The 26,918-nt window shown below is 38.5% G+C and overlaps 1 protein-coding gene across 10 annotated transcripts in view; it reads left to right on the forward strand.

Moving 5' to 3' along the window:
* Tfdp2 (transcription factor Dp-2) overlaps positions 1 to 26,918 on the forward strand; it is a 122,398-nt gene that overhangs the window by 15,348 nt on the left and 80,132 nt on the right. For 5 of the 10 annotated variants that reach the window (XM_059268391.1, XM_059268388.1, XM_059268386.1 and 2 more), the window contains exons 3-4: positions 10,897 to 11,001; positions 20,730 to 20,796. The exons of 1 other annotated variant lie outside the window; for it this stretch is intronic. In XM_059268391.1, coding sequence (XP_059124374.1) covers positions 10,987 to 11,001; positions 20,730 to 20,796 — 82 coding nt within the window. In that variant the 5' untranslated portion in view covers positions 10,897 to 10,986. Of the gene's footprint in view, positions 1 to 10,896; positions 11,002 to 20,729; positions 20,797 to 26,918 lie in introns of those variants that run through there. 4 more of the 10 variants (XM_059268393.1, XM_059268395.1, XM_059268396.1 and 1 more) reach the window with 3 other exon arrangements.

Below are 26,918 nucleotides of genomic sequence, written 5' to 3' on the forward strand. Positions count from 1 at the left end.
TATGCATACATGTGTGTATGATGTATGTTTGGGTATGTATGTGTTGTGTGTGTGTGTGTGTGTGTGTGTGTGTGTGTGTGTGTAGGTCAGATGACAGCCTCTGGTGTCTGTCCTTACTTTGTTTAAAATCAGATTTCTTTGTAAGCCAGACTACCTGTCTGAATGAAGTGCTGCTTCCCATCTCACTGAAGAACCACTAGGATTATAGCCATGTCCTGTTGTGCTTGGCTTTACTTTGGTTGAAAGGATTTAAATTCAGATCTTCACTGAGCTATCAACCCTAGCCCTTACTTTTTATTTTAAAATGATAGTAAACTCAAGAAATTGTAGACTAGCACAGATAGGTTCCATATATCCATAACTCATCTTCCCTCTTACGATAACATACATGAATTATTACAGTATATTGTCAAAACCAGGAAATCGACTTTGATATAATGCACAACTGTACTGTAGTCTAACTTTCCTTTGTGAGACTGCTAGTCCGCAAATAATGACAGACTAATTATTAATTATGAAACCTTAGTCTTTAGCTTAGGCTTGTTCCCAACTAGCTCTTACAACTCAAATTAACCTACTTCTATTAATCTGTGTTCTGTCATGTGGCTTTTACCTCTCTCTCATTCTGTACATCTGTCTCACTGGCATTTCTCACACAATAGATTTATCTCCAGTGCCTCTCCCTAGAAGTCCCGCTTATTCTCCTGACTAGCTATTGGACATTCAGCTCTTTATTAAACCAATTAGAAGGCACTTTAGCAAAGATGCATCTTCACAGTATCCCACGACACTGTACTATGAATTTTTACAGGTTTTGCATGTTCTTTATGATTTTATATATAATATCATGGCATATTATCACATACAGATTTGTATACTCGTCATCATACTCTAGCTATAAAACTGTCACTGCAAAAAGAGCTAGTGCTATTGATAGGTAGTATGTTAAACTAGGAAAAAAAAATTGCAGTAGGCTATCACTTACGAGTGCTAAAAGCAATAAAGATGCGTCTACATGCTTCTATATTTTCTCTATTTTAAATGTATTTTATTTTATATGCCTAAATGTTTGTCTGCATACCTGTTTGTGCTTCACATGCATGCCTGGTGCCTGTGGAGGTCATAAGATGGGAACAGGTTACCTGGAACTGGAGTTACAGATGCAGATGGTTGTTACAGAGTTGCCATGTTGCTGCTGGGAATTGAACTCAGGTCCCCTTGAAGAGCAGGCAGTGCTTTTAACTGTTGAACCATCTCTCCAGCCCATGTAATATAAATATATATGTAATTCATTCTCTCTCTCTCTCTCTCTCTCTCTCTCTCTCTCTCTCTCTCTCTCTCTCTCTCCAGTATTGAGGGTCAAACTCAGGGCCTTGTATATGTTAGGCAAATGTTCTTCCACTGAGCTACATCTCAGCCCTTTGTTGTTTTTTGAGAGAGTCTTGCTAAGGACATAGCCAAGGCAGGTCTCAGATTTGACGTTCTCTTGCCTCACTCTCTCAGGTATTACCTATAATTTAGTTATTTTTTTCAAAATATATGTAATCAAAAACAAAAAATTTAGTAAATTTCTGTTTACATTACTCATTTAATGGTGAGAATTGGGGATGAGGTGGAGCAGGCAAGGTTTGAAGGTTGACTTTGTGTTAACTAGATACGTATACAAGCTTTAATTTTCTTTGTGCTCTTCTGTGGATTTGATTTTTTTTTTTATGGCAAGCATGTCTGTCATTCTCCTTTATCCTCCTTTTCCAAAAGTGGTTTTTAGGAAGGAAAGAAAAAGGAGCTAGGTATAGTGGCACATGCCTTAATCCCAGCACTCAGGAGGCAGAGGCACGTGGATCTCTGTGAGCTTGAGACCACCCTGGTCTACAGAGTGAGTTCCAGGACAGCCAGGGCAACGCAGTGAAAAACCCTGTCTCAAAAAAAAAAAAAAAAAAAAAAAGAAAGAAAAAAGAAAAAAAATCTCTTATCTTCCTTGAAATTTGAAAAATCAGTGACAGCTGTTTGTTAACTTCTGATTATTCTAGAGTTTTCATTGTATTCTAGAGCCTGATAAGGGTATGACTTTTTAATATTAGTGGTATACATACTTATCTAGTTAATTTTTTTTAAGTAAAGCAAGTGATATTTTACTCAACTATTTTTCCAGAAGTTTGGCTGTTTCTTCCTCTTTCTTTTTATTTTTTTAATTTTGAAACAGGATCTCTTTTATGTGGTTGTCCTGAAACTCCCTCTGTAGACCAGGCTGGCATCGAATTCACTGAGATCAATCAGCCTACCTTTGCCTCCTGAGTGTTGATATTAAAGGCATGGTCCTGTATTCTCAGCCAGATGTTTCTTTTGGATAATTTTCAACTATATAATACTGAATTTATATTTTCAAACATTTACAAGTAACACAAACTTTACTTAATATGATTTTTAAAATCTTAAATTACTTTAAAATGAAACCACTATATCTTCCTCTTTAATTATATCATTAATATATTTTAGTTCTGTGTGACTTCAGACAAGTCGTTTGTACTCTCAGACTTCATTTTCCTTCTTGTAAGATGGCGATAACTATTCTCTAGAGTTAGTGTGAGGAATTGCTTAATTTTTAAAATTAATTTTTTTTTTCCCAAGACAGGGTTTCCCTGTGCAGCTCTGGCTGTCCTGGAACTCATTCTGTAGTCCAGGCTGGCCTTGAACTTAGAGATCTACCTGCCTCTGCCACCCAAGTGCGGGGATTAAAGGCGTGCACCACGACCACCCAGCTGAAATTAATTTTGTTTTTTATAATTTTTAACTTTTTGCTAGCATACATTATACAAAACGGTGGATTTCATTGAGGCATTTTGTATGTGTACATATTGTACCTTGTTTTAACAGTATTGTATGACAATTGTATTAATTATCATTAAGTAGTTAATGATAATATTCACTTTTAGATGGTTGTTTTCATAGTTAAAGTGTAAACACCATGAAGGCACAGACTGTGTCATTGTTTTCCATGGCATCTTTAATATTTGGTATTTAATGATCATTTTACTATTCAGTGTTTGATGTGTAGCTCATAATCGGGAGCAATTTATTTAATAAGTGAGTTAATAAAGCTAAAATAACATTTTTCCATCATTTCAGTGCACACATGTGGTATTGTTTGTTTTCATATAATATTTACCAGGTTTTATCATTGTAGGATCATTGTAGATAAATTTATATAAATCTGGTTTTAAAAAACTAAAATAGGAGCAATGAGCAGAAAGATAATTCAGTCTTTTTCTTTTTAAACAATGAACATTCAGGGTGTGATGGTTCACACCTTTAATCTCAGCATTTGGGAAGCAGAGGCAGGTGGATATCTGTGACTTCCGGGACAGCCAGGGCTATGTAGAGATCCCCTATCTTAAAAGAAAAGAAAAAAAAAGAAAGAAAGATGTACAGTGTTAAGCTGAAAGTGTAGCTCAGTGATAGAATGTTATCCTAGCATATGTGGAGTCCTTGGTTTAACCCTCAACATTAAGAACATTGGTTTTGTTGTGTGTATGCCCGTGTGTGTATGAAAGAGAGCATGTGTGCATTTGTGTGCTCATTTTATGGGTGTGTGTGTGTCAGGACAAGGGTGTGATGGAGGGCAGAGGACAGCTTGTGGGAAATTGGTTCTCCTTGAACCATGTGCATTTTGTGTAGATTTATCTTAGGTTGTTTGGCTTAGTGCAAAGCACTTTTTATTGCTGTGCCGTCTTGGTGGTGTATTAGTATTACATTTACTTAATGATGCACATGGGTGTGTGTGGAAATTAGAGGACAGGTTTGGGAAACTGGTTTTTCTCCTTGCACCATGTGGGCCCTTGTAGGTGGAATTTTTCTATGTCCCTAACAGCTCTGTTCCACCAGCCACTTCCCAAATAACCACTTAGAGACTTATTTATTATTAATTATACATGCTCGGCTGATAGCTCAGGCTTATTACTAACTCTTACAATTTAAATTAACCCATTTCTATTAATCTCTGTGCTGCCCCAAGGCTCATGGCTTTTACGTCTCCTGCAGGTCCTGCTTCCTTTTCGTCTGGCTAGTGACTGCTCTAACTCTGCCCTTCTTCCCAATGTCCTTAGTCTGGTTTTCCCTCCTAACCTTATCGTGTCTATCTATAGGCCCATCAGCTTCTTTATTAAACCAGTCACAGGGACATATATTCACACAGTGTAAAGGAATATTCCACAGGGCCCCGACTGACACCTCCCCCCCCCAAAAAAAAGAATAAAAATGGTTTATCTCTTCATTATGTTGTAATCAGAGTTTATAGTACTATTTAGAAAGAATGTCATCTACAATGTATGCTGCTTTCATTTAAGAGTTTACCAGTATCAGGCTTTCCTGCATCTGAAACCATTGTATAATACCAGCAAGGTCACATTCTCATTCAGAGAGAGAAAGCAAAGCCAGTCTCCTGGAGCTATAGGAGAACATCTGTCCCCATCATTCTAGTAATCCATGAGATACGTTCTTGCAGATCATGACTAGATAGTTTAATTTTCTTCTGCATGGGTAGCACTTTCAGTGAGTTTTGTCTTGGGACATCAGCAAGTTCCTTGTACTGTGCATATAAATGATCTACCTCTAAGTAAGATCAAGTGAAGATAATTGTCATTTAAAGGGGAGAGCTAAGTTCTAGAGATAAGTAACTATGAATGTGGTCATAGTAATTGCAGGCATAGAAGAAGTCTTTTATTTTCTATTTATTTATTCAAATCATTTATTTTTATCACTATGGGCATATGCATATATATTTTATAGTTTAGCTTATAATCCAGTACTGCTGTTCATTCTGTGGCTTAAATTATCCCATCTTGGGATGCTCTTTGTCTTATGTGTGTGTGTGGTTCTGGCACTGAAACTCAGGGCTTTGTATATGCCAGGCAAGTATTCTACCACTGAGCTTTGTCCCTAGCCCTGTCACTTATTTATTTATTTGTTTAACGTGTATGGGCTATTGGCCTGTTTGTATGTCTGTGTACCATGTGAGTACCTCTGCCCATCAAGGCCAGAAGAGGGAACTGGATCCCCTGGAATTGGAGTTAGAGACCGCTGTGAGCCACCGTATGGATGCTGGGGATTGAACACAGATCCTCTGGAATGGCAACCAGTGCTTTTAACTCTAAGATATCTAAACCAGCCCCTTAGCCTTTGCTTTAAAAAAAATGAATTTTTATCTGTTCTTTTTATATTAATAGTAAAATTGAGCTGAATGTGTTGGTTTATGTATATAATCCTAGCACTTAGAGGAAGAAACAGGTTCAGTACAAGTTTGAGACCAGCTAGAGCTACCAAATGAATTCCAGATAGCCTAGAAGTAAGAAATTGAGGCTCTGTTCTCGACTACAAATGTATTTCCATTAGAACTTTTAAAAATTACCAAACAAAAATATGCTAGTTCTAAAATCCTTTTGTTCCTTGTGATGAGACTGTGATACTCAGAATTCTGCTTGTAGCTTCCTGTCAGTTCAGATGTGTGTATGTGCTAAATGTTTATGTCTTCATTTTCCACTGCTAAGTCATATTGAATAGGCTTTTCACGTATTTAAAAATACTGACACATATTTCACTTAACAAATACTCCCCAAGCTCCTTCCATGTACAGGCTTTGAATATATAATAAATTAAATGCCCTCATAGACTTTATTTACACTTTAGTTGGCAGAGACAGACCACAGACCATGAATAAATTTGTTATGGCTACTCAAAGTATCTCTGAAAAGAGAAAGTAGCTAAGCAGGAAGTATAAGCTCTGACCTAGTCTGGGCAGAGGAAAAGAGATTATTTCCTTGAGGGGGGAACATCTTGAGAAGAGATCTGGAGGAATTTACCAGATGAAACTTTGAGGCAGGAGAAACAGCACGTACAGAGGGCCTGCGATAGGAAGAATACGTTCATGAAGAACTCTGAAGAGGCTAGTAAAGTGATGAGGAGGTGGTTCACTAAGTGAAGGATTCACTGCCAAGGTTGATGACCTGAGTTTGAGTTTGATAGCTTGAGTTTAATCCCCCATGACCCACATGGTGGAAGGAGAGAGCCAGTTCCTTCAACACGTGTGCTGTGGCACATGTGTACCTATACACACGCGTGTACACACCCACACACACCTGCATGCGCGCACATATACACCCACCCAAAAGTAGTAACACCTTTTCCCCTTTTAAAGGTAGTGAAATTGGATCAGCAAAAGATAGGGGCAGTAGTTCAGTAAGAACTAAGCACACATTCTTTACCTGATTTATACTCCCAGGAAGGCTGGTACTTCATTATTTATTCATTAATTCATCCGTTTATGTATGTATTTTTGTGGTGTTGGGTATTCAATCCAGAGTCTCCCACATGCTAAGCAAGTGCTCTCCCACTGAGTTTTATGCCAAGTGCTTATTTTGGATATTTTAAATTTCCAGTCATGAGAATGTATTTAAAATTAGTAATGCTGGTTAATTACATGCTACTTTGATAAACTTCAATTTTGTAGCTTCTTTTACTAGCACTATTAGAAAACTTACAATCCTGTTTGAAGTGATACTTGCTTGCTTTTTCCTGTATTTTGGCTAGTATATCATCTTGGGTTTTATGCTGGAGCCTCTACATTGTGATTGGAATGTAAAAGGGCTTGCATGTTGAGACCATCTGTGGGAGCTAAATTGTCTGAAAGTTGACAAGAGATCATGCCAGATGGTGAGGTCGAAAGATTGACTTTTTGAGCTTGACATAATGTGTTCATGAAGCTGAAAGAAGTCCGCCTTAGGTTTCTAACTAACAGAAGACCTTGGAAACAGAAGGAGTGATCAGTTACTGAGTTTGGATAAACATCATGCATCAGCACACATGGCTGGTTTAGATCTGAGCCTCAGCAGCATTGTCAAAGATAGCAACTTCTGAAAACATTTGGTGTCCCTTTGTCTTCTTGACATTTTGGAAAGTTTAAAGTCACATATTGAAAATTTGCAGGTAATTTTTACATTAGTTAATACAAAAGAAAATCAAAATCTTTCAAAAATGTTTAGGATACTTAACCTTTTTAATTGTAATTGGAAACATTTTTTTTCTTTTTTCTTATTGAAAATTTGGATTTATGTTGGTGTTTTTCATTTCTCCTTTACCTAGCTTATTCATTGCTTATTTTGGAAGAAGAAACCTTAACTTTTTGTGGGAAATCAAAACTGACCCTCCCCCCACATTGTTTATCCTGTGTTAGGCAGTGTCTTAGTGATTTTATATGTATCATCTTATTTAATGTGTGTGTGTATATATATATGTGTATATAATCTTTAATGCTTGGCAGAAAACAGAAATTGAGGCACAGAAATAGTATGGTAAATTTGTTCAATAAACATTTAGGCACTTTTGGCTCTATGTTAAACATTTATCATTTAGACAACATTTAGAGATTCCAGTCTGTGCTGAGCTCTGGTAAGAAGATTCAAAGAGAATACTGAACACAATTATCCATGGCTCTGTCAGTTCCATTGATGTGGCTAAACAATATTTTTGTTGGTAGCCTCTTACTGTAGTGTTCTGAAATAGATTCTGTTAATTTCCTAATTTTCTAACTGTTCCTCTCTCCCTGTGGTCCTGGGGTCTAACCTAGACTCTCGGTGAGCACTCCAGTTACTGAGCTACCTCTCCAGCCTTTTGTTAGTTTCTCTTTATTTGCTTGATCAGCACAGTGCCATTCAGTAGCCTGAGTTTTAGGAAATAGGATACAGTATTGAAGACTGAGTACTAAAATGAAGCAGATGCATAGAGAAAAGCAGCTGTAGCCATTACAACCGTGCTCTGGGCTCAGTGAGGTAGAGAAAAGGGATCCCTTGTAGCCAAATCTGCTAGCTCACTTCATTAGTATTTGCTTGGGTCTTGTTGGCCAGCACTAAGTCATATGTTATGTGGTCAGACCATTTGTGAGGGAGGAGAGGGGAACATTTTAGTGAACGCATTGCCACCTTCAACTTCTTAGGGAAGAGAAAAATAACAGGGAATAATATCTGCCTTGGATCTATACATAGAAAGCTCATAAATCTTAATAGAGTCCAAATCATATTTTCTCTGGAAAAGATTTCATTATTTTCTGTCAGAATTGTATTTTAATAGGTCGTAAAGTAATCTAATTTTTTATTTTCTTTTTTTAATGAGTAATACACTTTATTTTATATTTTATGTGCATTGGTGTTTTGCCTTCATGTATGTCTGTGTGAGACTGTCAGATCTTGCGGTTATAGACAGTTGTGAGCTGCCATGTGGGTGCTGCGAATTGAACCTGGGTCCTCTGGAAGATCAGTCAGTGCTCCTAACTGCTAAGCCATCTCTCCAGCCCCCCCCCTTTAATGTTATTATTGTGTATATTTATGATGTTATTTATGTTTTAAATATTTTAAAGTATTTTTTATTTATTCTTTGAGTATTTCATATATGTTTATAACTTTGAGCATTCAAGTGCCTTTTTCTATTTTATAAATTTCTCTTCTATCTCACTGAGCCTAGGTCATGCTGGCTGTATGTGCATGGGTGTGGGAAAATTGTAAAAATATTTGTATTTATTATGAGTGTATATGATGTGTATGGATGCACATGCCACAGCATGCATGTGAAGGTCAGAGTTAGTCAGTTCTCTCCTTCTACTTTTACTTTGGTTCCAGGGTCAACAAACACCTTTACCCTCTCAGCCATCTTTTGGCCCAGGGTTTCATGTAGCTCACACTGCTCTGGAACTTGTTGTCATCTAAGGTTGGCCTTTAATTATTGCTCTTCCTACCTCTACATTCTTAGGTGTGTCTTTTTTTTTTTTCCTTCCGAGTGCCTTTCCTTTAACTCTAGTGCTTTAAAGTCAATATTAAAATTTTAATAACCTCTACTTCTGTTTTAAGATAATTTAATGTTTATTTATTTATTTTTGTGGCAGAATTTCACTGTATAGCTTAGGCTAACCTGGACCACTGTGTTACTGTGTAGCCTAAGCTGGCCTCACACTTGTAATTTCTCTTACCTTAGCTTCTAAATAATGATACTAGGTTGGGCAGTGGTGATGCACGCCTTTAATCCCAGCACTCGGGAGGCAGAGGCAGGCGGATCTCCGTGAGTTCTAGGCCAGCCTGGGCTACAGAGTGAGTTCCAGGACAAGCTCCAAAGCTACACAGAGAAACCTGTCTCAAAAAACCAATAATAATAATAATAATAATAATAATAATAATAATAATGATACTATAGGTGTGAGCTACTCTGACTAGCAGAGTAATTTTAGTAGAAAAATAATGTGAGACCCTCTCTCCAAAGATCAAATAGACACACAAATGAGAAAAGCCACAGAAGTACGGCAAAGAACTCCTGAATGCCCTTGCCCAGATTCACCAATTATAAACATTTGTATATGATTTATTTTCATTTCTTCTATATATTTTTCATTTGAAATTTAGTTCTTGTTATGCCCCTTGCTTCCTGGAGTATTTTAGTGTTTTTGTTTTTCTAAGTTAAAGGATATTTCACTTATAGAATGACCTTATAGTTTATGGACTAATATCCAGAAACAACAGTGAAGTCTGAGCCTGGTTGCTTATACCTGTAATTCTAGCATTTAGAAGGCCGAATCAAGAGGATAATCATGAATTTCAGGCCACTTGATCTACATACTGAGTTCTAGGCTAGCCAGGGCTCTAAAGCAAGGTTCTGCTAAGAAAAAAAGAAAAGAAAAGAAAAAAGAAATAGCGAAATAGCACAGATGGACGGACACACACACACACACACACACACACACATGCTCCCCATTATCTGGCATGTGGTCTTTACCCTAATATTAGTCTTCTTAGGAATCATGCTTTTCTGATCCAGTGTTTATTTTAAAATCACGCACTGAATTGAGTTTTCCTTTTTTTTTTTTTTTTTTTTTTTTTTTTAGTTTTTAGTTTTTCTAAATATGGATTTTTTTTTTTTAGCTTCCTTTGCTTTTTTTGACACTAATGATTTTGAGGAGTTAAGGAATTTAGGCCATTACTTTGAAGAACATCTTTCACTTTGTATTTCTCTGATTTTTTTGTTTTCTAGTTAGGTTTTGCATGTTGGATGACAGTAATATCTCAAATGATATTATATCCATCCCAGTGCACTTAGGACACATGAGGACTTATCTAATTATTGGTGGCCATTTGGTAACTTTGATTATCAAAGTAGTGTATGCAAGTTTTCTTTACTGGAAAATTTGAATTAAGGTATTTTATAAGGAGATATTTCAGTATTATGTTAATATCTTGTTGCACATTTCTAATAACTAGTGTTACCCTTTGTTGATGATTCTTCCTGTACTAGTTTATTGTGATGTTATATGGTGGTGATTTCAACAACTGTAGAATTTATTATATTATTAGTTGTCATTCTACTGAGGCTTTACATCTTCCTCTATCATTTCTAATTGTTTTCATGACTGGGTTTATAACTTTACTATCATTAGGATATTTTGGTGTCCAGTTGCTTCAGTGTGCAGTTGTAGGCTCTTTAAGTTGGCCCTTGTGTATTTTTGATACGTGTCTGTCAGTGTTTGAACGTTTTGTCCTTTGGAACAGTAAAATATGCGAGGTTTATCTGGTACCTTTCCTGCCTTACCTTGGAATCAGCCCTTTCTCTATGAAGCCCTCGTGTCTTTCGTTCTCTAAAGCAACATAGTATAACTCTGCTGTATCCCTTGAGAGCAGAGCAGACTGGTCAAGTTAACTACGTTAAACCCCAGTTGTTATCTGGAATGGAAGTAAAAATGATACATGCTTTCCTAGTGCTGTCCTAAGGACTCATTTAGACAATTCACTTAGAAGTACATGTCTCAGTAAATGTGACATAAATATTGCCTATTATTACATCACTATTCCCTCTTTTTCCCTTTAACAGGATATTTTAAAGGATTGTTGAAGACGAAAGTTTTTATTTTTGTATGTTTTTTAATGGCTATGCAGAATATTAAATAGAATAAAGTTTGACATGACGGCAAAAAGTGTAAGTATTTGTAATTTTTTAAAAATAATCTTAATGTGAGCCTATACTGTTTTGCTATACATAGTTTCTCACTATTCTGGTTAATAAAATTCAAAATGTTGCCTTGGTTTATAATTGGTTTTGATTGTGTAGTGTGTGAGATAAACTTAATACTATTGAATATAGTACTTTCATAGCTATTAGAGGATTCTTGCAGATTGGTGCCAAGCTTTTCTTTTTCAACAGCTGCAAATTGCTATCTCTAGAAAGTTTCCAACTTGGCTTCTCTTCTGGGGGCTGTTACAAGTTTGTTTTGGTTGCTAGAGAGTTACTTGGCCTTATTGAGCACATCTCTGCTTTCTTTGGCTTATTTTTTTCTTTTGTGTTTGCTCAGGGAAATGTGTATGCTCTGACGTTATTTGGAAGCAGATTGCTGCATTCCCTGAGGTATTCCCTGAAGACCGTCTAAACTTTAGAAGTGTTGGGAAAGTTATCTAATTTCCTCCCTCTGTTTAAATGATCATTTCTTTATATCTTTATTGTAAAGGTGCAGGGCTGTCTTAGGTTCACAAGTAGGAATTTAGTAAGCCCTCAGTGCAGCAAAGAGCAGGCCTTCTGTGCTGTACTTTATGAAGGCTTCCGTGCTGTCCACATGAGACTGAGGTAGGTGTTGGTGAGGTGAGGTTAGCTTGTGGCTTTTTCTGTTTCCCTGATCTCTCAGGTTATCACCCCTATATCTGGCTCTGTGGGTTGTTTCTTTTGTTGTTGTTGTTGTTTTTTTTTTTTTTTTTTTTTTTTTTTTTTTTTTTAGTTTTTTGAGACAGGGTTTCTCTGTGTAGCTTTGTGCCTTTCCTGGAACTCGCTTTGGAGACCAAGCTGGCCTCGAACTCACAGAGATCCGACAGCCTCTGCCTCCCGAGTGCTGGGATTAAAGGCATGTGCCACCACTGCTCGGCGGCTCTGTGTTTTTTTTTTGTTTTTTTGTTTTTTTTTTTCCGAGACAGGGTTTCTCTGTGTAGCTTTGCGCTTTTCCTAGAACTCACTCTGTAGCCCAGGCTGGCCTCGAACTCACAGAGATCCGCCTGGCTCTGCCTCTCGAGTGCTGGGATTAAAGGCGTGCGCCACCACCGCCTGGCTAGCTCTGTGTTTTTTTGTTTGTTTGTTTGTTTTTTCCTTTGAACATAAAAACAGGTTGTAATTTAAAAGTCCAGGGTTATTTTAAACAGTAAAATATTTTCTCTATAGAAAATAGTATAAATGATAACATTTACTAATAAGCCCTTTTAAGCCAAATGATAGCTGAATTATACATATAAATATTGATTAGATTCTGGTATACAGAATAAACCTATCTTCATCTGTTCAGAGAGCTATGTTTTACTAAAGTTGTGTAAGTGAGCTTCCTATTCATCTACCCTTCACTGTTGGATTTATGGCAGACATTTTTCTATAGGCTAATCCATATGCTAAAAGTATTTTAGCCTCCCCTCCCGAAAGTACAGCCATCATTTTCCTTCATCAGCTTGATATAGTACAAATTCTTACCCTAATAGTGGAAGGTTTCACTAAAGCTTGTCCAGTGATTGAGTAAAACCAAAACTTATTATAAGCCACAGTCATCCTGCTAGGTAGCCTCCCTGGATCTGTGGGTTGTAGTCTGATTGTCCTTTGCTTTATATCTAGTATCCACTTAGGAGTGAGTACATACCATGTTTGTCCTTCTGAGCCTGGGTTACGTCACTCAGGATGATATTTTCTAGTTCCATCCATTTACCTGCAAATTTCAATATGTCATTGTTTTTCTGCTGAGTAGTGCTCCATTGTGTATGTGTACCACATTTTTTTAATCCATTCTTCAGTTGACGGGCATCTAGGTTGTTTCCATGTTCTGGCTATTACGAATAATGCTGCTATGAACATAGTTGAGCATGTATCTTTGTGGTATGATTGAGCATTCCTTGGGTATATGCCCAAAAGTGGTATAGCTGGGTCTTGAGGTAGATCGATTCCCAATTTTCTGAGAAACCACCATATTGATTTCCACAGTGGTTGTACAAGTTTTCAGTCCCACCAACAGTGGAGGAGTGTTCCCCTTGCTCCACATCCTCTCCAACATAAGCTGTTATCATTGTTTTTGATCATAGCCATTCTGACAGGTGTAAGGTGGTATCTCAGAGTCATTTTGATTTGCATTTCTCTGATGACTAGAGATGTTGTGGCTCCGTGTTTTTTATTTAATACGACCGTTTAGCAATTTGTCTGCACCTCAGAAAGATGTGGGCCCAAAACTTGGAGTCTGTCAGGAATTGGAACAGTTATTTGTTTTCATAGCTCATCCCTTTCTGATGTTATCCGTTTGCTTCATTTCTTCTTCCTCTCACCTGAAAATCACCTTAGGTCCATAGCCAGCCTTTCACTGTCTCTTCCGTGCATATTCTGAGGGAGATATACAGGAGGGAAAGAAGCAGGCTGACAGATCCTTTCCTTCCTGTCACTTCTAATTGCAGACTCTAGGAAAGCATTTCTCTTCTGAGAACAGAGAACACTTGTGTGTGTGTGTGTATGCGTGCACAAACACACAGTTACCTTTGCCTTTTGGATCATACTTATGATCAGGAAAAACCAAAATCCTACTCAAAACTGTTAAGGAGCTAGTTATGGAAGTATATGGCTGTAATCCTATTCATTCAGGAGCCTGAGGCAGGAGGGTGGTGAGTTTGAGATTACACTAGCTAATGTAGCAAGATCCTGTCTGAAAATCAAAACAACAAAAACCCAACCAGTCATCACAGCAAAACTCAATTTAAGCCAAAGAGTAAATATATTGCTTCATTTAACTGAAAAGTTTAGAGTTCTCAGGCTTTCACTACCTCTAGTTTAGAGGTTTGAAGGGTGGCATCATGTACTGTGTCCCCTGACCCCACCTTTTGGCTGTATAGGTGGTAGCATAATAGCTTACTTGGGTCCTGTAGTATTTCAGTTTATAAGAAGATATAAGGGTCAGGTGGTGGTGGCGCACGCCTTTAATCCCAGCACTCAGGAGGCAGAGGCAGGAGGAATTTTGTGAGTTTGAGGCCAGCCTGGTCTACAGAGCGAGATCCAGGAAAGGTGCAAAGCTACACAGAGAAACCCTGTCTCGAAAAACCAAAATAAATAAATAAATAAATAAACAAACAAACAAACAAACAAATAAATAAATCCACAGAATGATTACCTTGCTTGGTTCACAGATCTAGATCTTTCCATCTGTGTGGAACTAAATAGGATGCTGAAGGTGTGAGGCCTGGGCCAGGAGCCTGTCATTAATGTCTGTTGTCTGAATAACACAGGATATGGCATGGATCCTTTTGCAAAGAGGATGAGATGAGGTACTGACATATATTCTCTGCATCTCATCTAATAGTACTTACTATCCAATGAGTCTTCTAGACCAAAAATTCAGGTATATTTTAAGTTCATCTAGTATACAGCATAGATTTGTTTTTTTTTTTTTTTCTTTTTGAGACAGTGTCTTGCTCTAGCCAGGCCAGCCTCTCAAACTCACAGTCTTTCTGCAACAGTGTCCTAAGTTCTTGAATTGCAGACATGCAACACCCACCTCCGTGCCTGTCTTACAAAAGAAGATTTGACAAATAAGCCAAGGTGTACTATATTTTGCCTTCTCAACGAAACTTTTTTACATAATGCTGGTTTTTTTTTTAACAGAAAATAGTGAATACTTTTTTTTTTTTTAACCTTGATACTTCTACAGCATTTTAAGAGGCTATTTTATGTTACTCAGGTATGGACAATATGCTAGTTTTCTGATAGTAGTCATTTTCCCCCCATTTTTAAATGTTTCTATTTTTCCCTTTACAGTTTTTTAAACTTTTATTTATTTGTGTATAGGTGTATCTGTATTGTGTGTAGGTGTGCACATAGCCACAGGGTGCTTGTGCAAGTCAGAAGACAACTTTCAGGAATTGAGTCTCCTTCCACAGTGGATGCCAGAATTGAACTCAGGTCACCAGGCTTGTGTGAAGCATATTTACTGATCAAACGATCTCTCTGGCCATATTTGTAATTTGAAACAAAGTCTTATGTAGCCCAGGTTTGCATTGAATGCTTCTCCTGCCCCTCAAATGCTAAGATTACTTTCAGGCACCACTAGAGCATTTTCAAGAGTTTTGTTTTGAGATAGGATCTCACTATGTAGCTTAGACTGGCTTTGAATTCACAATGTAATCCAAGCCTCCCACTCATGGCGGTCATCCAGCTTCACTCTTCCAACTAATGGGACTACAGGTGTGAGCCACCTTCCTTAGCCTTTGTTTTTTAAGACAGGATATTGCTGTGTCCTCGGTCTTGATCTATCTAGCCTGTCTTAGAACTCATTTTTCTGCTTCTTACTTCTTAGGAATACTTGACTTTGAACATTTTTGTACTCTTTTTGCTCGTTTGTTAGATTATTTCCATCAGACAAAAGGCTTAGAAAATTTCTGAGTCATATTATTGAGTGTATATGATTTTTTTCCCAGAGATTATCTTTCCCCCCTTTTGTAGTAGTAGTAGATATTGAACGTTGGACCTCATGCATGTGAGGCAAGTACTTTACTACTGAGTTATAGCTTCCGCTCTAAGAGCTCTAGAATCATACTGCTACATGGTGTTTTCTAAAGGCTGCTTATTTATTTACTTACCAGTAATGTATGAGAGTGGCATTTCTCTTACGTGTATGCTTACACACACATTTGCAAGGGGCAATGAACCCCACAGTAGCAAGAGTACTGTCTACAGGCTTTCTTTTCTTTTCTTTTCTTTTCTTTTCTTTTCTTTTCTTTTCTTTTCTTTTCTTTTCTCTCTTTCTTTCTTTGTTTTTCTTTCTACGAGTTTTCTTTCTTTTCTTTCTACAGGTTTTCTTTCCTTTCTTTCTTTCTTTCTGTCTACAGGTTTTCTTTCTTTCTCTCTTTATTCATTCATTCATTCATTCATTCATTCATTCATTTATTTATTTTGCCTGTCCTGGATCTCGCTCTGTAGACCAGGCTGGCCTCAAACTCAAAGAGATCCACCTGGCTCTGCCTCCCAAGTGCTGGGATTAAAGGCGTGCACAACCACCGCCCGACTTTTATTTTTTATTCTTAGCCACTCTAACCAGCAAAAAGTTGTATGTGATTTCTGATTACTAGTAAGGCTAAACTAATATTCAATGTGTTTATTGGTTATCTACATTTCTGTTTGGAAATTGTACATGTTGATGTTGTGAAAGCTATTGGCATCTAAATAATAACTAAAAGTTAAGTATTACTTCACTATAAACAAATACGCACAATTATTTGATGTAAGGTATTCAAGTCTGTTGTTTACATATGTACATTGTATAATGATGATTCCAAAATTATCTTGCCTGTGAAAGGTAGAGCTTACCACTAAGTACAGATCATCTCATTGAATTGTTTTCTATGTCAGAAATACTAAATATCAGTGCAGTTTATAATATTCTTAATGAGGAATACAATTGATTGTTAAAAATAGGCTTAGGGCCAGGTGATGGTGGCACATGCCTTTAATCCCATGTGAGTTTGAGGCCAGCCTGGTCTACAGAGTGAGTTCCAGGACAGCCAGGGCTACGTAGAGAAACCTTGTCTCAAAAAACCAAAAACAAGCTGGTTGTGGTGGCTTACGTCTGTAGGATTTTCTGAAGGAGGCAGAACGATCACAAGTTCAAGGCCAGCCTGGGCTAAACATTTTACAAAAAAACAAAACAAAAATAGGCTTAGGTATTTTTATTTAGTATACCTTTATTGATTGCTCACAGTTTATAGTACAGCATTAGAATATCCAGATATTATTCCATATTTATTTATCTATATCATATTTGTACCTTAAATCCATTAAATTTGTTTAAATTAATTAAGAAAATGTATAGTGAAATACCTAGAGAGAAGACATTTTGTTTTTTGAGATAGGGTCTACATAGTTCTGGCTGTGCAGAACTTATTATGATACCAGACTGACCTCAAACTCACAGAGATCCACCTGCCTCTGCCTCCCGAGTGCTGGAATTAAAGCCATGAACAACCAGGCCTGCAAACTGTACATGCCTGTGGAGACCTTCGGAAGCATTGGATTTCTTGGAGCTTGAGTTACAGATGGTTGTGAGCTCCCTGACATGAGTGTGACATCGTATACACCCTTAACCATTGAACCATCTTTCCAGCCAAGGAAAGAATTATTATTTTGTTGTTGTTGTTTGTTTTTTCCCTAGACAAGGTTTCTCTGTGTAACAGGTCTAGCTGTCCTGAAACTCACTTTGTAGACCAGGCTAGCTTCCTGTCTCTCCCTCCTGAGTGCTGGGACTAAAGGCATGAGCCACCACTAACTGGTTAGAAAGAATATTTTAATGTCTTTCCTAGCCAACTTCTTTACTTTTAAGTAATATACTTTGAATCTTCAAACTATAAAGTATAAAAAACAGATAGTTTGATTTAATAAATTGGTTTTGGTAATATTTTTATGAACGTTAGATTAAACTGTCTTCCAAGATTAAAATTAGGCTGTAATATTGAGACTTAGTTGACCTTTGTCTAATTTTTAACTGTACAGTTAAGGCATGGGTGTGCAGCTGCTTTGGAAGTTTGTAGGTTTGGTTGCTGCTGCTTTACTCTGCATGCAGAGACTGGCATGAGGAGCAGGTGTTTAAGCCTAACAGGAACCCAGTAACTGAAGTCTGTACTGTGAATATGTGGTTTTTGTTGAGGTTTTTTTTTTTTTAACTGTTATTTTTATAAAATAAGAAAAATGTAAAACAACTCTCCTGAAGTTACTGTATGTGTATTAAATGGTCCTGTATTAGACATGGGATAAATATATTTAAAAGTTGTCCTCGCCATTTTTGCTTTCTTTTCAAAGTAGGACAGACTCAAGTTTTGTGTTCTCTTGGTAGCAGAATTGCTTAGTGTGAGCGGGCTCCTTAGTAATGACAGCACACAGCTCAGCAGATGCTCAGTTGCTTGAATGTGGAACATTGTATTTGTGAGCAATCCAGGAGAGCCATGATGTGGCTGTTTGCTGCATTTTTTTTTTTGTGGTTTTTTTTTTTTTTTTTTTTTCTTTTTCTTTTTCTTTTCAAGACAGGGTTTCTCTGTGTAGCTTTGTGCCTTTCCTGGAACTCGCTTTGGAGACCAGGCTGGCCTCGAACTCACAAAGATCCGCCTGCCTCTGCCTCCCGAGTGCTGGGATTAAAGGCGTGCGCCACCACCGCCCGGCCATGTTTGCTGCATTTTTTTAAGGCTAGCTGAACTTAAATCTTCATGCAAAGCAGCTACACCATCACATAGAATTGAGAAGCTTGTTTCTACACATCTCAGTGTCAATTTCTGCCGTAAAAATTTGATTTTAGGTGCCATTTGTCTGTTATATCAGAATTACTTGGCTGTGTTGAACGATATATAGAAATATTTTGATAAAAGGAAACAGCACTTGGTGAAGGATTTTAACCACTGAATAATGAAATCATCGGCTCTTAAATTATTAAATTGATAAGGACCAAGTGAGTGCTTATGGAGGATATATAATGTTAAATATTCAATAATTAAAAAAAAACAGTCCAGTGCTGGACTGGAAAGATGGCTCAGCAGTTAAAAGAACTGGCTGCTCTTCTAGAAGTCTTGGGTTTGATTTCTAGCACCCATATGGCAGCTTACAACTGTTTGTAACAATAGTTCCAAAGCATCTGATGCCCTCTTCTGGCCTCTGTGGATACCAGGGACACAGGGTGCACAGATGTGCATGCAGACAAACCACCTATACACAAAATTATTAAAAAAAAAAAAATTCAAAGTCAAGTGTACAAAGTTTCAGTGCCTCATGTTCTTTAAAATTCTTTTAAGTTACTGAAGATCTGATTTGCAGCATGGTGCTGCTCATTGAAGTATCGTATTATATACTTGTAATTTGTTATGAGGATAGTTTTATTGGGAGGTAGGGGCAGTACTGGGAATTGAACCCAGAGACTTGGGCATGCAAGGCAAAGCTTGCTGAGCTATACCAGCACAGATCAATATTAAATTAAATCTATTCAGTATACATACTCAGGCATGCATACAACCTACCATAAAAGTAAGGATTTGTAATTAGCTTGATTGTAACGATCATTTAATAATTTAGACATGTATCAAAACACCAAGATAAGGATCAATAATTTGAGGCCATATAATGAGTTCTAGTCCAATAAAAACTGTTTTAAAGATATATTTGAAAAGAGGGTTTGAGGTATCAAACTACAAATTTGTAACGTTCAAGGTTTGCAGAATATTGCAAGTTTGTAATGTTACAAGATTGCAACTCTTCAATGTACAAAACTATAATATATAGTAATAATGGATCCATTTACTATAACTTGCTTTGAGCTAAGCTGTTTGTTTGTCTTCTTCCTTGAGACAGTGTTTCTTTATGTAGCCTTGAACTGTCCTGGAACTCACTCTGTAGAGCAGGCTGGCCTTGAATTTAGAGATTGAGCTAAGTTTTTTTTAATCTTAAATAAAAATCTTATGTATGTATATGATGCAGGGGTAGGGGGGATGGGGGGAGCTACCTGATGCCACTGTGCTCTTGAGGACAGCTTTGTGGAATTGAGTCTCCCTTTTATCTTTATGTGAGTTGGAGTTTGAACTCAGATATTCAGGCTTACTCAGCAAGCACTTTATGTACTGAGCTGTCTTGATGGCCCCTGTGTCAAGTTTTCAAAATCGAGATTCCTCTAGGCTCTGAAACAGATTTTTAGAATTTTTATGAAAATCAGGTGTGGTCATGCATTCCTGTAATTTCAGCACTCTTGAGATAGAGATTGGAGGATCAGAAGATTAATCCTCAGCTGTACAGTTTGAGGCCAGCCTGGGATATATGAGGCCTTATATCCACAACAGAAAATGACTATTTCTTATGGTACTGCATTTTCATCTGTGATCCCAAATAGCCCTGTAGATATTACATTAAGTGAAACAAACGCTCCGAAGGCCATTGCCACCGAGAGCTGCTGATGCATAGTACTAACTAATCATGAATGTTGACATAGATTGAAGAGTGTGTGCCATGTTGTGTGCTCCATCCTTTGCATTACTTATCTCCTTGGGGCTTTACAGCAACCAGAATTGGTAAGTACTGGCAGCACATTCTCATTTGCAAATTTGTAATTTGAACGGCTTCACTAGGGCTCATAACAGTGGGCTTTGTGAGCCAGTGTGGACCCAGATAAATAAATGGACTTGAGTTAGTCATGGTATTTCTGTGGTAGTTTTTCAAAACATTGTAGAAGTGATTAAGAACATTAAAAATTAAGGGCAGCAATGAGGATATAATTACTCTTATTTTTATAGTGCTAGAGTTCAAACCAGGGCTTTATACATGCTAGGCAAGTGTTCTGCGGCTGAGCCAAGCCTCCAGCCCTCAGGATGGAAATGTGATTTATCTGTTGGCAGCTGCCATATTACTTGCCTTCAAAATATTCAGAAAATTTGTGGATTTTGGTTTAACTCATAAGTAACATTCCATTAATTTTTAATCTAAAATTCTTAGTTTTCCCATTTTAAGCAATATGGTAACATTTTCTTTTTAGTAATATATTCCTGATATATATTCCTGATGATATAATTGATTTATTTCATAAGACTTTATATAATACTTGATACAGACCTCTGATGGAAGATAAAAAAGTCTATTAAATAATGATATAATACTTCAGATCCGAGTATTAATTTTTTTTAATCTAGGTTGGTTTGACATCCACAAGTGCAGAACTGAGGGGCTTTATAGATCAGAATTTCAGTCCAACAAAAGGTAAGGATTATTGGATAAAAAATTTCTGGATTTAATTTTGTTGCAGTTTTCCTATAAAATATACAATTATAAGAATTCCTTTGTGTACAATAGTTACATAGTGTTAGGATGTCATCACATACCAAATGAGTCATATGAATGTCAATTGTCTCTAGGAAGTGGAAGGTCTTTTTTTCTACAATTTTTCTCTCTTTCTTTAGAGGTCTCAAAGCTCCTTAACCAGTGATCTTACTCCAATTGACACTATTAAATCTATTTTTTCTGTGTATGGTAGCATATGCTGTAGTTCTAATGTTTTGAGGGCTGAGCCAGGAGGATTGCTATGAGTTTGAGACCAGTGTGAGCTTTATATTCAGTTCCAGGCTCTACTGGACTATAGAGTGAGTCTTTGTCTCCAAAAAAAAAAAAAAAAAAACGAAACAGGGTAGGAGTTGGGGGGCTCAAGGGACTCCTCTCTTCTCATTATATGTAGTCATTGGCTGATAGAGGAAGGAAAGACTTCTTCTTCAGTGATGTAGCTACTGGTAAGGTGCCCATGCTCCTGAAACACCCCTAATGGAAACTATTGGATCACCCCAAACCCGAAACAGAATAAAACAAAACCATGAAGTACGAAGAGGGCTAGTTGGGAAGGGAAGAGGATAATGGAGGTTGGAGGGAAACCGATGAGGGTCACAGGAAGGCAGGTATAATTGGGACATATTGTATAAATGTACAGACTGTCACAATGAAATCTGTTATGTATAATTAATATATGCTAATAAAACATTTAAAAATTAAAAACTGTTCCCCAATTTTCTGCTTTCAAGTTGTTTTAACTTGTAAGAAAATACAGTAGAGAAAATGTTATAAATACGTGTTTTCGAATAGATAAATTTCTCTAATCCATGACTTACTGGGGCATACTTAATATCAGAAATCTGATTCACCAACATAAGGACTTCCGTGAAAACTGGCAGCATCTTTATATCCATCTCTCTATGCTATCCTTTAGCATGTAGGCCTACATGAAATAGTTAGAGATGAAATGATAGGATGTCTGCAGCTGGATTCAGAATAATCTAATGTGAGGAGGGTAGACTATGTGGGCATTACAGATAGAGCAGTATTCTTTATAAGGTGATTGAGTATTTAAGCTGAGTGATGGCTATGTGGGGTATCATTTTTTTTTCCTGCTTTGTAAATACTTGACATTTCCCACTGTACAGGGTAGGGACAACATAGTTGCCATTGTATTACAGTTTTGAGAAAACACCAGCTTCCTTAAAAGATTTTTGTCTACTGTATGAGATGTGCCATGGAGACTGCGGAAGTCTGTACTTGGTATAAAAATATCTAGCTTAATAAATAATATTAATAGTCTATAGGAATTACTCTGAGAGTGTTATAAAAGTATTTGAGAAATATTTTGTCTTGATGTTTTTCACTTTCCCCCCACATGATGTCATACATAGAAAATGGTAATGTAACATTTATAAAATGCACTAGGGCTAAAAAAGGATTGTTAAAGGTCATAGGTGTGATAACCTAAGAGCTGTAGCCACTCCAAGCCATGGGGCAGAAGGAAATCAGTATCTTAGTACACTTAAAACTTTCAATATGTGATTTGGGATTCTCTCCTTTAGTAACATACAATGTGCGGGTCAGGAAAACCCAGGAGCCACGGCCTGGATGAATGGGGAAACCATAGTAGTGGGGTGGGGATGATGAGTGATGTAGACATTTGGAAAATAAGGCAAGAAGAGGGCGCCAGATCTCATTACAGATGGTTGTGAGCCACCATGTGGTTGCTGGGAATTGAACTCAGGACCTTCGGAAGAGCAAGCAGTGCTCTTAACCTCTGAGCCATCTCTCCAGCCCTGTTTTTCAGTTTTTTGAGACAGGGTTTCTATGTGTAGTTTTGGTGTCTATCCTGGATCTCACTCTGTAGACCAGGCTGGCCTCGAACTCACAGAGATCTGCCTGGCTCTGCCTCCCGAGTGCTGGGATTAAAGGCGTGTGCCACTGCCACCCGCCTTGCAAAGGGAAGTTTTTTTGATGAGCGGTGAGAGCTACTCTTATTTGTGGGTATAAGGATAAGTAGAATGCAGTTAGGAGTTATGCTGGCTTAGAAAAGTGGTGGTTGTAGTTCCATGATCTCCTTAGCCCCGGGTAGTGGTCAGGCTTGAGGACAAGCACTTTACCTGCTTAGCCATTTGGCCAGCCACCAGCAACTCAAGTCTTCATTCCATTTTTTTTTTTTTGTGGTTATTTTGGGGCTCTTTGTTGTTTTTGTTTTGTTGTTTTGATTTGTTTTGTTTTTTTGAGGTAGGATCTTGTTAGATAGTCCAATCTAGCCTGAGATTTGCTACATCACTGTATTAGTCAGGATTCTCTTAATTTCTAAGTGTGTCTATTCCAATTACACATTCTGGGTCTGGGGAAATAACCAGGATGAGTTGGGAGACCCCCTGGACTTGTTGTGAGTTGGACTTCAGCCAACATTCCATTATTCACTTGACCGCCATAAGCCCCTATTGTAATTGGAGGGCCACAAGTTTCTTGGCATCAGTTCAGACCTAGGATCTAATAGACCCCTGAAAGTCTTGTTTCTTTTCACCCAGTAGTACAGTTATCCTTGAAAGGACCATAGGTCCCTTTGGAGAAGGACCAGAGAAAGGCTGACAGTAGGACTTTCAGGTATTTTATCAAGTCCTTCCGCAGGGGAACCTGGCTGTCCCTTCATTCAATGGGTTCTGGGTCTGCAAGCTGGCTCAAGTCTGGAAATTGGTTCACAGGCTGAGATTCCCTTTTGTCGTGATCCAGTGTAGCTTTTCTTTCATTTGTTTGAGAATTTTTCTACTTATACAGATCAAACAAAAATTCAGTAGGCTTCTTACCTATTTCATGCCTGGAAACACCATGACTGATTAACCAATACTGAAGGTCCATATGAGTCATGTCACCATAAAATTCACTTTACCTGGGCTGACCCTTATAGGTTAGGCTGTTCTGTTCATTGCTTTTTCTATCCTGCCTCTTAGGATCACTAAGATCATCTTGTCTTTGGTGATTCAGTGCTGCCACCCGGCCCCTGCTCTCTCAGGCCCAGTTAAACCCGTTGCATTTAATTCATCGAATGTAGCTAGAATTTTCCTGCCTGGCCCACAGTCAAGACAAATCTCTCTCACCCGCCAGTCCCACAGCCGCTCAGACCCAACCAAGTAAACACAGAGACTTATATTGCTTACAAACTGTATGGCCGTGGCAGGCTTCTTGCTAACGTTCTTATCTCTTAAATTAATCCATTTCAATAAATGGATACCTTGCCACGTGGCTCGTGGCTTACTGGCATCTTCACATGCTGCTTGTCATGGAGGCGGCTGGCAGTGTCTCTCTCCCACTCAGCTTTCCACTTCCCAGCATTCTCCTCTCTCCTTGTCCCAGCTATACTTCCTGCCTGGCCACTGGCCAATCAGTGTTTTATTTATACAGAACAACATCCACAGCAATCAAACCTAGCAGAAGAGTCTCCAACCCTAAGATACAGTACAAGAAAGGGGTGAGTGACAGCAAGGCTCTTGCAGTGCGCTGGTACCCCCAGACCATTTTGCATCTTACAGGATTAGTGAAAGGCATGTCTTCTGGGCTTTCCCATTGTAGAGGATTGGCTTTTAACAGCATACCCACTCTAGCATTGTAATTTCTCCTTACATAAACTTTTGACACCCTTTTTTAACTGTTCAGGCTTCCAGATTAAACCTAGACTCTCCATCAGGACCAGTGTCAATAAACTCAGCCTGATCCAGCCTTATGTTCCTTCTCCCATTATCCCACAGCCTTAAATGCCATTCCCATATGTTCTCCAGACTTCTGCTTGAATGGCTTAGCAAACTCAGTAAGCTTTTTAGTAGTGTGGTGCATCTCCTCATGGACTCCACACTTTCTGCTTTCTTCTAGGAGCCCATCCCTTGTTTCTTTTCTTTCCTTTTTCTGTTTCAGTTTTTGAAGTGGTCTTGCTTTGAAGTCCTGACTGTCCTGGCCTTTGCCATGTAGACCAGAGTGGCCGTAGGTTTGCAGTGATTCTCCTGCGTTTGCCTACTCTTTGCTGGCATTATGGGTCTGAGCCACTATACATGGCTTTTTAATTTTGTTTATTTTTAAGATAGAGTCTCTCTGGTGGTTATGGCACAGGCATATGGCCCAGCACTCAGGAGGCAGAGGCAGGCAGATCTTTGAGTTCAAGGCCAGCTTAGTCTATAAAGTGAGTTTCAGGACAACCAGGGCTACACAGAGAAACTCTGTCTAAAAACAAAAAGAAAGAAACAAAGAAGAAAGCAAGAGACTCTCATACTTACTGGTCTAGGCTAGGATGGTAGGCCATTGAACTTCAGGGATTGTAAACACATGCCACCATCCTTTGTTTTTGTTTGTGTTTTTTAGCTTGGGTTCCGAAGATTGAATTCAGGTCCTTATGCTTGTGAAGCAAGCACTTTACCAGCTCATCCGTCTCACTGTTTTTGTGCCGTGCTCTTCTCTCCTGTTCTCTTCTCTTCTCTTCTCTTCCCTTCCCTTCTCTTCCCTTCCCTTCTCTTCCCTTCCCTCCCCTCCCCTCCCCTCCCCTCCCCTCCCCTCCCCTCCCCTCTCTTCTCTCCCTCCCTCCCTCCCTCCCTCCCTCCCTCCCCCCCCCCCCTCTCTCTCTCTCTCACACACACACACACACTCTCTCTCTCTCTCTCTCTCTACCTGTTTAGTTCCTGTTATCTTTCACATCTAAACTTTGATCTTGTCAGAGCTTTTGTACTGTGCTGGCTAGTTTTGTGTCTTGACTCAGGTTAGAGACATACCTGAGAAGAGATAACCTTATTTGAAAGAAGCACCTCCATAAGATTGACCTGTAGGGTCATTTTCTTAATTGGTGATTGATATGGAAGAGCCCAGCCCATAGTGGATGCTGCCCACCCCTGGGCAGGTGGTCCTGGAGTATATAAGAAAGCAGCCTGAGCAAGCCAGTAAGCATCACTTCTCCATGGTCTCTGTATCAGCTCCTGCCCCTAGGTTCCTGCTTTGAGTTCCTGCCCTGACCTCCTTTGATGATGTATTGTTATGTGGAACTGTAAACTAAAATAAACCTTTCTCCTGAGTTGCTTTTGGTTAGATGTTTTTTCACTGCAAATAGAAACCCTAAGACTGCTTCTAATTGTTGTTTGAATCTTAGATAGTCTTTTAATAAAAAATCCAGAGCCAGGCACTTGGGAGGCAGAGCCAGGTGGATCTCTGTGAGTTCAAGGCCAGCCTGGTCTACAAAGCGAGATCCAGGACAGGCACCAAAACACCAGAGAAACCCTGTCTCGAAAAACCAAAAAAATCCAGAGCCAGATATAAGGGTGAAAGCTGAAAGATCAGAGAAACAGAACAGCCAGCCACTAGTTCTTACCTCTAGGAAATCCTCAGCCTAAAGAGAGTGAGTTCCTGTTTTCTCACTCCTTACATACTTTTCTCTGCCCAGACATCACTTCTGGGATTAAAGGTGTGTGTGTGCTTCCGAGTACTGGGATTAAAGGTGTGTGCCACCACTGTCTGGCCTCTATGTCTAATCTAGTGGCTGGCTCTATCCTCTGATACTCAGGCAAGTTTATTGGGGTACACACTATATCACCGCATCTAATACTACACACTTCTCCCTATCTTAATGCATATGCATGTCTGTGCAAGTCTGTGTGTGTGTGTGCATGCATGCCTGTGTGTGTATGTGTGTGTGTGTATGGTAAGGGTGTGTAAGTGTGAGCACCCATGTGTGCACCCCTGCCTTCATACATAATTTGATGTTAGGTCTTACTATGTATCTCAAGATGACTTTTTTTTTTTTTAATCTCAAGATAGGGTTTCTCTGTGTAGTTTTGGTGCCTGTCCTGGAACTTGCTCTGTAGACCAGGCTGGCCTCGAACTCACAGAGATCCACCTGGCTCTGCCTCCCAAGTGCTGGGCGTGTGCCTCTAAATACTTAGAGGACACATATTTCATTAGTCTGTCTTACAGAGTCTTTCTCAAAGTAGGAACATTGAAAGAGTGTATGTCATCTACCTGTAGATGCTTTGCCTGCTAATCAGATTCCTATTTCCTTTGAACATTTAGCCGACAGG

This window comes from Peromyscus eremicus, chromosome 7 (genome assembly GCF_949786415.1).
Source record: "Peromyscus eremicus chromosome 7, PerEre_H2_v1, whole genome shotgun sequence".
In the NCBI taxonomy this organism is placed as follows: Eukaryota; Metazoa; Chordata; class Mammalia; order Rodentia; family Cricetidae; genus Peromyscus; species Peromyscus eremicus.